This window comes from Mobula hypostoma, chromosome 4 (assembly GCF_963921235.1).
Source record: "Mobula hypostoma chromosome 4, sMobHyp1.1, whole genome shotgun sequence".
Lineage (NCBI taxonomy): Eukaryota > Metazoa > Chordata > Chondrichthyes > Myliobatiformes > Myliobatidae > Mobula > Mobula hypostoma.
Window position 1 is genome coordinate 123,838,637 of NC_086100.1, and position 11,902 is coordinate 123,850,538.

Genomic DNA, 11,902 nt, shown 5'->3' on the forward strand with positions numbered 1-11,902 from the left:
GGAGAGATTCCATTCTACCCTTAAAACTATGATTAGGACGTATTGTGTGGAAAATGAAAAGGACTGGGCTGAAGGCGTATATTTACTACTTTTTGCAGTACGGGAGGCAGTGCAGGAATCATTAAGTTTTAGCCCTTTTGAACTTGTGTTTGGGCATAGAGTTCGAGGACCTTTGGCCTTGTTGAAATAACAGTGGATTAATAAAGAGGTACATACTAATTTGCTGAATTATGTTTTGAAATTTAAAGAAAGATTACATAAAGCTTGTAGTTTAGCCGAGGAAAATTTAAAATCCGCTCAGGAGAAAATGAAAATTTGGTTCGATAAGGAAGCTAGAATGAGGTTATTTAAGCCTGGAGATAAGGTGTTAGTTCTTTTCCCAGTGCAAATGAATCCATTACAAGCTAAATTTCATGGTCCTTATGAGATTAAATCTAAAGTAAATGATGCGGATTACGTGATTCAAAACCCCAGATCAAAGAAAGGCAACACAGCTGTGTCGTATAAATATGATAAAACTGTATTATGAGAAACAGGCTGCTACTATGACTGTTGTGGTCAATAATAATGAGTTTGATCCCATGGGGAACTTAATGGATAATTCATCTGAAACTTATTTTAAACCCAACATTATTTCTGCCAGATTACCAAACTCCACAATTCTGGAGAATACTGATGAGAAATTAGCTCATTTACAGCCAGAGCAGATGAAACAGTTAATTTTTAAATACAGACGTTCCTAAAAGAACCACAGTAGTTTCACATGATGTAGATGTTGGAGAGGCAAAACCCATAAGACAACAACCATATCAGATGAACAGGGAAAAAATGTGAACTTGCTGAACAAGAAATTAAGTATATGTTAGAGAATAATATTATTAGACCTTCTAATTTTAATTGGAGTTCACTGTGTATTATGGTGCCTAAGCCAGACAATAGTGTTAGGTTTTGTACAGACTACAGGAAGGTGAATGTTGTGACAAAAACTGATGCATATCCAATCCCTAGGGTAGATGATTGTGTGGATAAAGTTGGACAAGCAAAGTTCCTTACCAAGATTGATTTGTTAAAAGGTTATTAGTGTTCCATTGACGGATAGATGTAGAGAGACTTCTGCATTTGTAACCCCATCTGGGTTATATGAATATAATGTTCTTCCATTTGGGATGAAGAATGCACGAGGTACTTTCCAGTGGATGATTAATAGTGTGATTCATGGGTTAAAAGATACAGATGTCTATATTGATGATTTACTTACAGGAAATAATACTTGGAAAGCACGTATTACTGCAGTGGAGAAACTATTTGAAAGACTTTCAAAAGCTAACCTAACTATTAACTTAGCTAAAAGCGAACTTGGTCATGCCACGGTGACCTACCTTGGTTATGTTGTGGGTGAAGGAAAATTAGCTCCTGTTCAGGCAAAAGTTCAGGCAATTTTAGAAGTACCCACTCCAACTGGTAAGAAAACTCTCAGAAGATTCTTGGGTATGGTAGGATATTACCGAAAATTTTGAATTTTGCAAACATTGCTCTTCCATTAACTAACCTCTTGAGGAAAAATGAAAAGTTTGTTTGGACAGAGCCTTGTCAAGAGGCTTTTGATAAATTGAAAACTATCAAGAACATTTGGTAGAATCCATGAAGTTGGGAGATAGCTGTTGGTTAGGAGACAATAGATAAAAAATATGAGTAAATGTTAGGGGAAGTTGTGCCGTGTACTCAGGGATCTCTACAAAGACCTAGGTTATTCAATATATTTATAAATAATTTAATAACTTCATATCCAAGTTGCAACTCCAGACTCAAATGGCTATCTCAACCACTCCTCCCATCTGTTTCCTGCAAGGACTCTATTCTATTCTCCCAGCTACTCTGGCTCTTTTATATCTATTCTGATAATGACACCTGCTATACCGGTGGTTCTGAAGTGTTACCCCTTACTATGGTTTCTCCTCCAGAAATGTTGACAGGATTCTCAACCACATCAGTGATAATTCTTGCACTTCTGGTGTCAACCCCCTCCCACCCCCCCGCCCCCCAGAGCAAGAAAAGACTTCTACCTTCCATTCCACTAACCTATACATTCGGTGAATTATCCTCCACATCACCCAGTGAAATACCACCAAACACATTTTCACCTCCCTTCCCTTTTCAGCATCTCTGAAGATCCATCGAGCCATTCCATCTGAAACTTCCACTCTTCCATTTTCACCAACACTGATTTCCCTTCTTAAGGCACTTTCCTATCAACTGCAAGACATGCAACACCTGTCCTTTAACATCTCCCCACCGGCCCCCATCATCCAAGACACAATTATCCTTTCCAGGTGAAGCAGCAATCACTTGCGTGTATTCCCATTTAGTGCACTGCATTCAATGCTCGTGATGAGATCCGTCACATTGGATAAACCAAACACATATTGACTGACAGCTTTGCAAAATGCATCCACTCAGTCTGTTTTCAGCTGCCTTCGCTTTAATTCTCCATCCCACTCCCAAACTGAGTTGTCACTTTAGCATCTTATATTGCTCCAATAAAACTCAAAATCAAAGAAGAGCATTTCAGCTCTGCAATGAGCTCATCATTCCCAGACACAAAACTGAATTTAATAATTTTCGATCCCACTTTTTTCAAATTTGTGCAGCACTATTATTCAAGGTTATCAACTTATAAAGTTAACTTATTTTTCTCTTTCCACTGACATGCTGCATTAATTCCAGTATTCTATTTTATTTTAAAGTTTCAAAGACTTCGCTGTTACGGATCTCATAGTTCTGGCATCCATGTTGTATTATATTCTCTCCTCTTTCTAGTTACATCTCTCCAGACAGCAACTGCAATTAATGAGCTATCTCCACCTTCTTTCAACTGACATTTACATGTTTTCTTTTCAATCCGATCCTGTTTTCCCAAAGTGAAACAAATAAGAAAAGCAAACTCTTAAACAAAATCTACCATAAGAAACACAAGTAAGATTGCTGGAGGAACTCAGCAGGTCAGACAACAACTATGGAAATGAATAAACAATCCTGAAGAAAGGTCTCCACCTGAAATGTGAACTGTTCTTTCATTTCCATAGATGCTGCCTGACCGGCTGAGTTCCTCAAGCATTTTGCGCATGTTGCTCTGGGTTTCCAGCATCTGGAGAATCTCTTGTGTCTGCCATATAGATTAGATTAGAAACAGATTAGCCATTAGCAAATACACAGGTACATGCCAAAAACATAAAGGGCATTTGGAATTGAGCATCAGTTCGAAAGGCAAAGACAACAGTCAGTTAAAGTGTTTTCTGTTATAATGATGTGAAGAATTGATATCTCAAACAGATATCAATTAAGGCTGCATTTAAAAAGCTAATTGCTAAATTACTTCTAGAAAATATCCACAAGCATCACAAAGAACTTGAATTATATCCTGACATCATTCACAAGGGAATCCTAGATACACACAGCAAAGATTTTTTTAAATTAGTATGAAAAGGGAATATCAACAAATTTATGGTTGACATTATACAACAACTATTATAAATAGAGAAAGCCTGGCTGGACTGCAAAAAGGTATAGAGGATAACAGATTTTAAAAGAACATAAAATCTTAAGTAACCACAAGATCCAAGAACTGTACCTGCTTAACTTGTAAACATCATTATGATTAAATCTGAGATTTGACAAAAAAGCTGATGTTGGAATGAACAACTATAACAAATATGTGAATGGATAGCCAAAGTTCCAAATAAATAAAATTAATAAATACATAAATATTAACAGGAGATAAAAAAAAACTCTTCTTCTTAGACAGTTCCTTAGAATCAAGTGCTTACTTGTGAAGTCGAAGGAGGCATATAAGGTCAGTTAGAGAACTGCAGCAGCTTTTAAATGTGGGACAGATCTAGTGTTCCAATTAACACCACCCCACAGAACACTAGTTCAGTATATCATTCTTGATCCTTCAATCCAAGCACTTGCAGATACATTCCCCTCTGTACTCTGAAGAAAGGAATCTGTGCTCTGCAATGTCAGGAAAAATACTAACTCTCCCCAGTGGTGCCTCCACATAAGTGATTTAGCCGTGGCTTAGGAGCATAGAAAACCTACAGCACAGTACAGGCCCTTCAGACCACAAAGCTGTGCCGAACATGTCCCTACCTTAGAACTACCTAGGCTTACCCATAGCCCTCTATTTTTCTAAGCTCCATGTAGCCATCCAGGAGTCCCTTAAAAGACCCTATCATTTCTGCCTTCACCACTGTCGTCGGCAGTCCATTCCACGCACTCCCTGCGTAAAAAAGACATCTCCTCTGTACCTACTTGCAAGTACCTTAAAACTATGCCCTCTCGTGCTAGCCACTTCAGCCCTGGGAAAAAGCCTCTGACTACCTACACGATCAATGCCTCTCATTATCTTATACACCTCTGTCAGGTCACCTCTCTTCCTCCTTCGCTTCAAGGAGAAAAGGCCGAGTTCACTCAATCTATTCTGATTAGGCATGCTCCCCAATCCAGGCAACATCCTTGTAAATCTCCTCTGCACCCTTTCTATGGTTTCCACATCCTTCCTGTAGTGAGGCAGAATTGAGCACAGTACTCCAAGTGGGGTCTGACCAGGGTCCTATATAGCTACAACGTTACCTCTCGGCTCTTAAACTCAATCCCACGATTGATGAATGCCAATGCACTGTATGCCTTCTTAACCACAGAGTCAACCTGCGTAGCAGCTTTGAGTATCCTATGGACTCAGACCACATGACCCCTCTGATCATCCACACTGCCAAGTGTCTTGCCATTAATAATATATTCTGCCATTATATTTGACCTACCAAAATGAACCACCTCACACTTATCTGGGTTGAACTCCATCTGCCACTTCTCAGCCCAGTTTTGCATCCTCTCAATATCCCGCTGTAACCTCTGACAGCCCTTCACTCTATCCACAACACCCCCAACCTTTATGTCATCAGCAAATTTACTCACCCATCCCTCCACTTCCTCATCCAGGTCATTTATAAAAATCATGAAGAGAACAGGTCCCAGAACAGATTCCTGAGGCACACCACTGGTCACCGGCCTCCATGCAGAATATGACCGGTCTACAACCACTCTTTGCCTTCTGTGGGCAAGCCAGTTCTGGATCCACAAGGCAATGTCCCCTTGGATCCCATGCCTCCTTACTTTCTCAGGGGTACCTTATCAAATGCCTTGCCAAAATCCATTTACACTACATCTAAGGCTCTACCTTTATCAATGTGTTTAGTCACATCCTCAAAAAATTCAATCAGGCTCATAAGGCACGACCTGCCTTTGACAAAGACATGCTGACTATTCCTAATCATATTATACCTCTCCAAATGTTCATAAATCCTGCTTCTCAGGATCTTTTCCACTTACCAACCATTGAAGTAAGACTCACTGGTCTGTAATTTCCTGCGCTATCCCTACTCCCTTTCTTGAATAAGGGAACAACATCCGCAACCCTCCAATCCTTTGGAACTTCTCCCATCCTCATTGATGATGCAAAGATCATCACCAGAGGCTCGGCAATCTCCTCCCTTGCTTCCCACGGGAACCTGGGGTACATCCCGTCCAATCCCGGTGACTTATCCTTGATGCCTTCCAAAAGCTCCAGCACATCCTCTTCCTTAATATCTACATGCTCAAGCTTTTCAGTCTGCTGCAAGTCATCCCTACAATCGCCAAGATCATTTTCCCTAGTGAATACTGAAGCAAAGTATTCATTAAGTACCTCTGCTATCTCCTCCGGTTCCATACACACTTTTCCACTGTCACACTTGATTGGTCCTATTCTCTCATGTCTTATCCTCTTGCTCTTCACATACTTGTAGAATGCCTTGGGGTTTTCCTTAATCCTGTCCATCAAGGCCTTCTCATGGTCCCTTCTGGCTCTCCAAATTTCACTCTAAGCTCCTTCCTGCTAGCCTTATGATCTTCTAGATCTCAATCATTACCTAGATTTTTGAACCTTTCGTAAGCTCTTCTTTTCTTCTTGACTAGATTTACAACTGCCTTTGTACACCACGGTTCCTGTACCCTACCATCCTTTCCCTGTTTCATTAGAACGTATTACGCGGAACTTCACACAAATATCCCCTGAACATTTGCCACATTTCTTCCGTACGTTTCCCTGAGAACATCTGTTTCCAATTTATGCTTCCAAGTTCCTGTCTGATAGTCTCATATTTCCCCTTACTCCAAGTAAACGTTTCCCTAACAACACACATCAAAGTTGTTGGTGAACGCAGCAGGTCAGACAGCATCTCTAGGAACAGGTACAGTCGACGTTTCAGGCCAAGACCCTTGGTCAGGACTAACGTTTCCCTGACTTCTCTGTTCCTATCCCTCTCCAATACTATGGTAAAGGAGATAGAATTGTGATCACTATCTCCAAAATGCTCTCCCACTGAGAGACCTGACACCTGACCAGGTTCATTTCCCAATACCAGATCAAGTACAGCCTCTCCTCTTGTAGGCTTATCTACATATTGTGTCAAGAAAAATCTGAACCCCTCACTCTAGGGAGATGCCAATCAATATTTGGGAAATTAAAATCTTCCACCATAACAACCCTGTTATTATTACTCCTTTCCAGAATCTGTCTCCCTATCTGCTCCTCGATGTCCCTGTTACTATTGGGTGGTCTATAAAAAACACCCAGTAGAGTTATTGACCCCTTCCTACTCCTAACTCCCACCCACAGAGACTCTGCAGACAATCCCTCCATGACTTCCTCCTTTTCTGCAGCCATGACACCATCCCTGATCAACAGTGCCACGCCCCCCCCCCCCCTCTTCTGCCTCCTTCCCTGTCCTTTCTGAAACATCTAAAACCCGGCACCTGAAGTAGCCATTCCTGCCCCTGTACCATCCAAGTCTCTGTGATGGTCACAACGTCATAGCTCCAAGTGCTGATCCACGCTCTAAGCTCATCCGCTTTGTTCATAATACTCCTCACATTAAAAGACACATCTCAAACCATCTGTCTGAGTGCGTCCCTTCTCTATCACCTGCTTATCCTCCTTTTTGTACTGTCTCCAATCTTTCTCTATTTGTGAGCCAACCTCCCTTTCCTCCGTCACTTCAGTTTGGTTCCCACCTCCCAGCAATTCTAGTTTAAACTCTCCCCAATAGCCTTTGCAAACCTCCCCGCCAGGATATTGGTCCCCCTCAGATTCAAGTGCAACCCATCCTTTTTGTACAGGTCACGCCTGTCCCAGAAGAGGTCCCAATGATCCAGAAATCCGAATCACTGTCCCCTGCTCCAATCTCTCAGCCACGCATTTATTCTCCACCTCATTCTATCCCTATACTCACTGTCACGTGAAGTTAGTTTTGAGAGGTGGTTTTGGGCTACCTGGAGCAGGTAGCCTGGCTATTCAGCATCCACACATGGACCTCAGGGCTTTGACCAGGCTGGCATGGCAAATGCTAAGGTACTCCATATATTGAAAAGCCAGCCTGAGCGTACCATCACTCTAACGATGTCCCAAGATCTGAGATTTCTCAATGGTCACTTGCCATTGAGCTTGTTTCCACAGACAACTCTGAAATGCAGAAAGCTTTATAGATGAATGAAGATAAAACTAGACAATAGCTTCCATCAGATGTTGTCCATATATAAATCAGCCACTTCCTATTCTAAACAATGGCCCAGAATTACTGTGCTGTCCAGAGTGAAACATGGAGCTCTTCTTCAAAGCAGTGACTAGCCACACCGCTTGCTGCGGCTCGACCAATACCACAGCACAAAGGCAGCTGCAGGTGCTTTACTGCAGTGGGAACACTAGCAGAGGGCAGAAATCTGTACCAGATGCCAGCACCCAGATCCCCAGCACAGCAGCAGTGAGGGCACTTTACACCATGTTCCCAGCACAGATGTTTAATCAATATCAAGATGCTGTAATTTACCTTCTTGCGCCGATTTGTGAGCACTCTCGCTCCCAGAAATGCATCCCAACACTAAACAAGTTATCAGTCTATAACATCCCAAATCAAAACAGAAAAAGACAATAAACCAACTACTACAGTCCATAATATCCTAATGTGGACACTAAACCCAGAGAAAAAAAGGCAATTTGAATTTACAAAGATATAGGAAAATCAGAATAGATCTATTAGAGATAAATGTGTATGAATAACCTGATTTGGACTCATTGATGAAACCAGAGATTCCACGGTACAATAATTATATGCATCTCCAAATGTCCTGTACAGTACATAAAATATTGCCAAGCAAAATTAAAGCAATTAAATTGACAGTGGTAGCATAGAAATTTAAAAATATCAAAGATAAGGTAGTTAACCTGATGAGTTGCAGTGCAAGAGGGGGACAAAATCGAAAAGGGCTACAGTTACAGGACTGAAGGCATTATACAGGTGGCCCCCGTTTTCCGAACATTCGCTTTACGACACCTCGCTGTTACGAAAGACCTACATTAGTTACCTGTTTTCGCTAACAGAAGGTGTTTTCACTGTTACGAAAAAAAGGCAGCACGCGCCTGAACAGCCAAGCTCCTCCCCCGGAACTGCATTCTAGCCGGCATTGCTTAAACACATGCCTATGAGCAGCCATTAGCAAGCTGAGTTCTAAGGTATCGGAAAAGCCTAAAAGAGCTCGTAAGGGTGTTACACTTAGTGTAAAACTAGACATAATTAAGTGTTTCGATCATGGTGAACTAAGTAAGGACATTGTCCGCGTGTTGAACTTGCCTGCGTCCGCCATTCGCACTATTTATACGCAGAGAGAAAGAATTTTGAAAGCTGCCGATGTTACTATTGGTTCTGCTCATAGCAAAATGGTCTCTCTTAGTCGGCATCCAATAATGGATAAAATGGAAAGTCTATTGCTTGAGTGGATTGATGGGTGTACAAAGTGTGGAGTTCCGTTAAGTTTTCTTATACTTGAGGAGAAATCAGTCAGTCTTTTTAATAAGCTGAAACAGAAAGCACTGGACGGTGGTGATGAAAGTGTTGCGAAAGTGGAATTTAAAGATAGTCATGGGTGGTTTGATCGGTTTCTGAGGCAAGGGCAGCTTCATAGTTTAAGCAGTGGTCCCCAACCTCTGGGCCGCGGATCGATACATTGCTGCAAAGCATGCAGGGGTGCAGCCGTAGTCAGAACGCACCCAGCACAGCTTTAAGAAAAAAGCCGAAATAAACAAGCTAATTAATTAGGTGCCACCTGGCACGTAAATGTCAGCCCAGATCAGAGGCGATTGCTGCTTGCGTCAGGTGGTTATTCGTATAAGCAAGTGTTTAACTGTGACGAAACTGCAATTTATTGGAGACTTCCCAATTCCGGTAAGTAAAACTACACTGTACATACATTATTTCTACTTTATATAGGCTGTGTATTTTTATGTGTTACTTGGTATGATTTGTCAGCTTCATAGTTTAAAGGTTACTTTACCGGAGAGAGTGTTTCTGCTGTGAGCGCTTGCGCCATGTTTCTGCCGAGAGTGCTTCTGCGAGATTTTGGCTGCGCTAGACAGTGCTGCGGAAAAGTATTTTGTACTTTATATAGGCTGTGTATTTATCATATCATTCCTGCTTTTACTATATGTTACTGTTATTTTAGGTTTTATGTGTTGCAGGTTTCCCCCGCCATCCGAAGGTACAGCATTCCTATGAAACGGTTCGTAAGCCAGAATGTCGTAAAGTGAAGAAGCAATTACCATTTATTTATATAGGAAAAATTTGTGAGCGTTCGCAGACCCAAAAAATAACCTACCAAATCATGTCAAATAACACCTAATTAATTAGCTTGTTTATTTTGGCTTTTTTCTTAAAGATGTGTTGGGTGCATCCCGGCTACCACTGCATTCTCCACGGCAATGTATCGGTCTGCGGCCCGGGGGTTGGGGTGGTGGGACACTGGGGTGTCATCTCATCATCGTCTGTTTCCATCAGGGCAGGCAGGTCATCTTCTTCTATGTCTGCCTGCCTTGATGTCAAAGGTCGAGGTTCATCGTCTGCTGTGGCTGATGTGGAAGGCCTGTGAAGAACGACAGTATGCTTGACTGTTTAGCCTCGCACATTTTTAGATCATACAGTTCTTTGTAAGCACTCAAACCATCCTGCAAATATGCCCTAATCCTATGTACCCTTTCAAAATTAAAGTCATACTTTTCTGCAATCATTGCAGCGAAAATCTCACGCAGTTGCTTCACATTCAGTTCCTGGACGACTTCACTTTTGGTCCATTCGCTACTGCATTCGGTTTCAATTGTTATCCTTTCCTCTTCCAATTGCATCAGCTCTTCTTCTATCAGTTCTTGGTCATGGGGTGCCAAAATCTCTTCAACATCATCTTCGTCAACTTCCACAAGCCAAACTTTGTCCTTACTTCGTTCACCACGATCAAAATGCTTAATTATGTCTAGTTTTATGCTAAGTGTAACACCCTTACGAGCTCTTTTAGGCTTTTCCAATACCTTAGAACTCATCTTGCTAACGGCTGCTCACAAGCACGTGTTTAAGCAATGCTGGCTAGAATGTGGGATGGATGTAAGATTTAAATGAATTCTAATGTGTTTGCTACAAAATTGACTAAAGATACTTACTCATCTACTGTTAGTACTTAATCAAGAAGGGCAAGAAAGCAGGTCACGGGGATATCAATACGTACCTGAAGGCTCCAAGACACAGAACTCAATTAGGAATTATATTGCCAGCCTTTTTATTATCGCTAATTGTAAATCTCTGGACTCCAAATCTAATAGAACCATAGAGTTATCTTCACTCACGAGGGCCTCTCACACAACTTTCTCAGGGACAGTCAGGGATAAACAATAAACTCCAGCAATGCCCAGATCCCAAAATAAATTCAAAGTAAGTTATTAAGTGGAATCAGCCTAAATAGGAAGGAAGCATGGACAGGACAGGCAGAACAACATCCTTCTTGGGAATTATTTTTTCTATGAAAAAGTAGCAGCTCCATCGGGACAACTTTGATGGAGATCAAGAAGGCAACTCCTGGAAGCACTTCAGTCTGATTAAGGGTCTCGGCCGAATCGTCGACTGTTTGTCCATGTCCATAGATGCTGCCCGAGTTCTACCTACGTTTTGTGTTTATTACTCTGGACTTCCAGCGTCTGCAGAATAGCTTGTGTCTTGGAAACAATCAACAGGTCAGGCAGCATCATATTATCTATTTTTAAATCTTTTGAGATGCTACCTAACCTGCCGATTGTTCCAATGGTTTCTGCTTTTATTTCCGATTTCCTGCAGTCATTTGATTTTCAGCGTCTATTTCCAAGTCCGCAGCCCTAATGTCCGAAGCGACACTCCAGCCCCACTCACCCTGATGATCTCCTTCAGCTCGGGCGCCAGGTTCAGCAACAACAAGTAGTGAGCGAACGCCGTGCCGAAGTCTCCGCTCTCTAGGTAATCCTGGGCGCTCTGCAACGAGCGGTAAACCAGGCGCACCCGCCCTCGGCTGCCGCTGCCGGCACGTCGCCCGGACCTGCGAGCCGACATGAGGACAGACGACGGTCCGAGGAACTGACAGGGAACCCACGGATTCCGGCCCGGGGGCACAATTACGGAAGCGCAGCACAGATACCGAGCCGGGGAAAATGTGGTGCTGTAGAACAGTTCCACCCAACATCCCTCGCCAGCCACTCTACTCTCCCCGTCATTTTACACTTTACCTCTAATCTTCTCGTCACTGCTGAACCTTACGCTCCTAACTCACCTCGACCTTCGACCCACCCCGACAACTTCTCTCCTTCCCCCACCATCACAACTTCTCCCATTCCCTCACACCTCTCAGTTCAATCCAACCTCTCGTCCCCACAACTTCTCCCCCTCCCAACACACTCTTACAATCCCTCCACTGCCCCGCCTCACCCTCAAGCTCAACCCCTCCTGCCACCTCACTACCTCCC

At 42.5% G+C, this 11,902-nt stretch overlaps 1 protein-coding gene across 1 annotated transcript in view; it reads right to left on the reverse strand.

Annotated features, from left to right (window-relative positions):
* The window catches only part of prmt9 (protein arginine methyltransferase 9), a 77,998-nt gene extending 66,302 nt beyond the window's left edge, over window positions 1–11,696 (reverse strand). Inside the window, exon 1 of the mRNA XM_063046451.1 lies at window positions 11,316–11,696. Coding sequence (XP_062902521.1) covers window positions 11,316–11,492 — 177 coding nt within the window. The 5' untranslated portion in view covers window positions 11,493–11,696. The remainder of the gene's footprint in view (window positions 1–11,315) is intronic.
* Window positions 11,697–11,902: the final 206 nt, after the last annotated feature.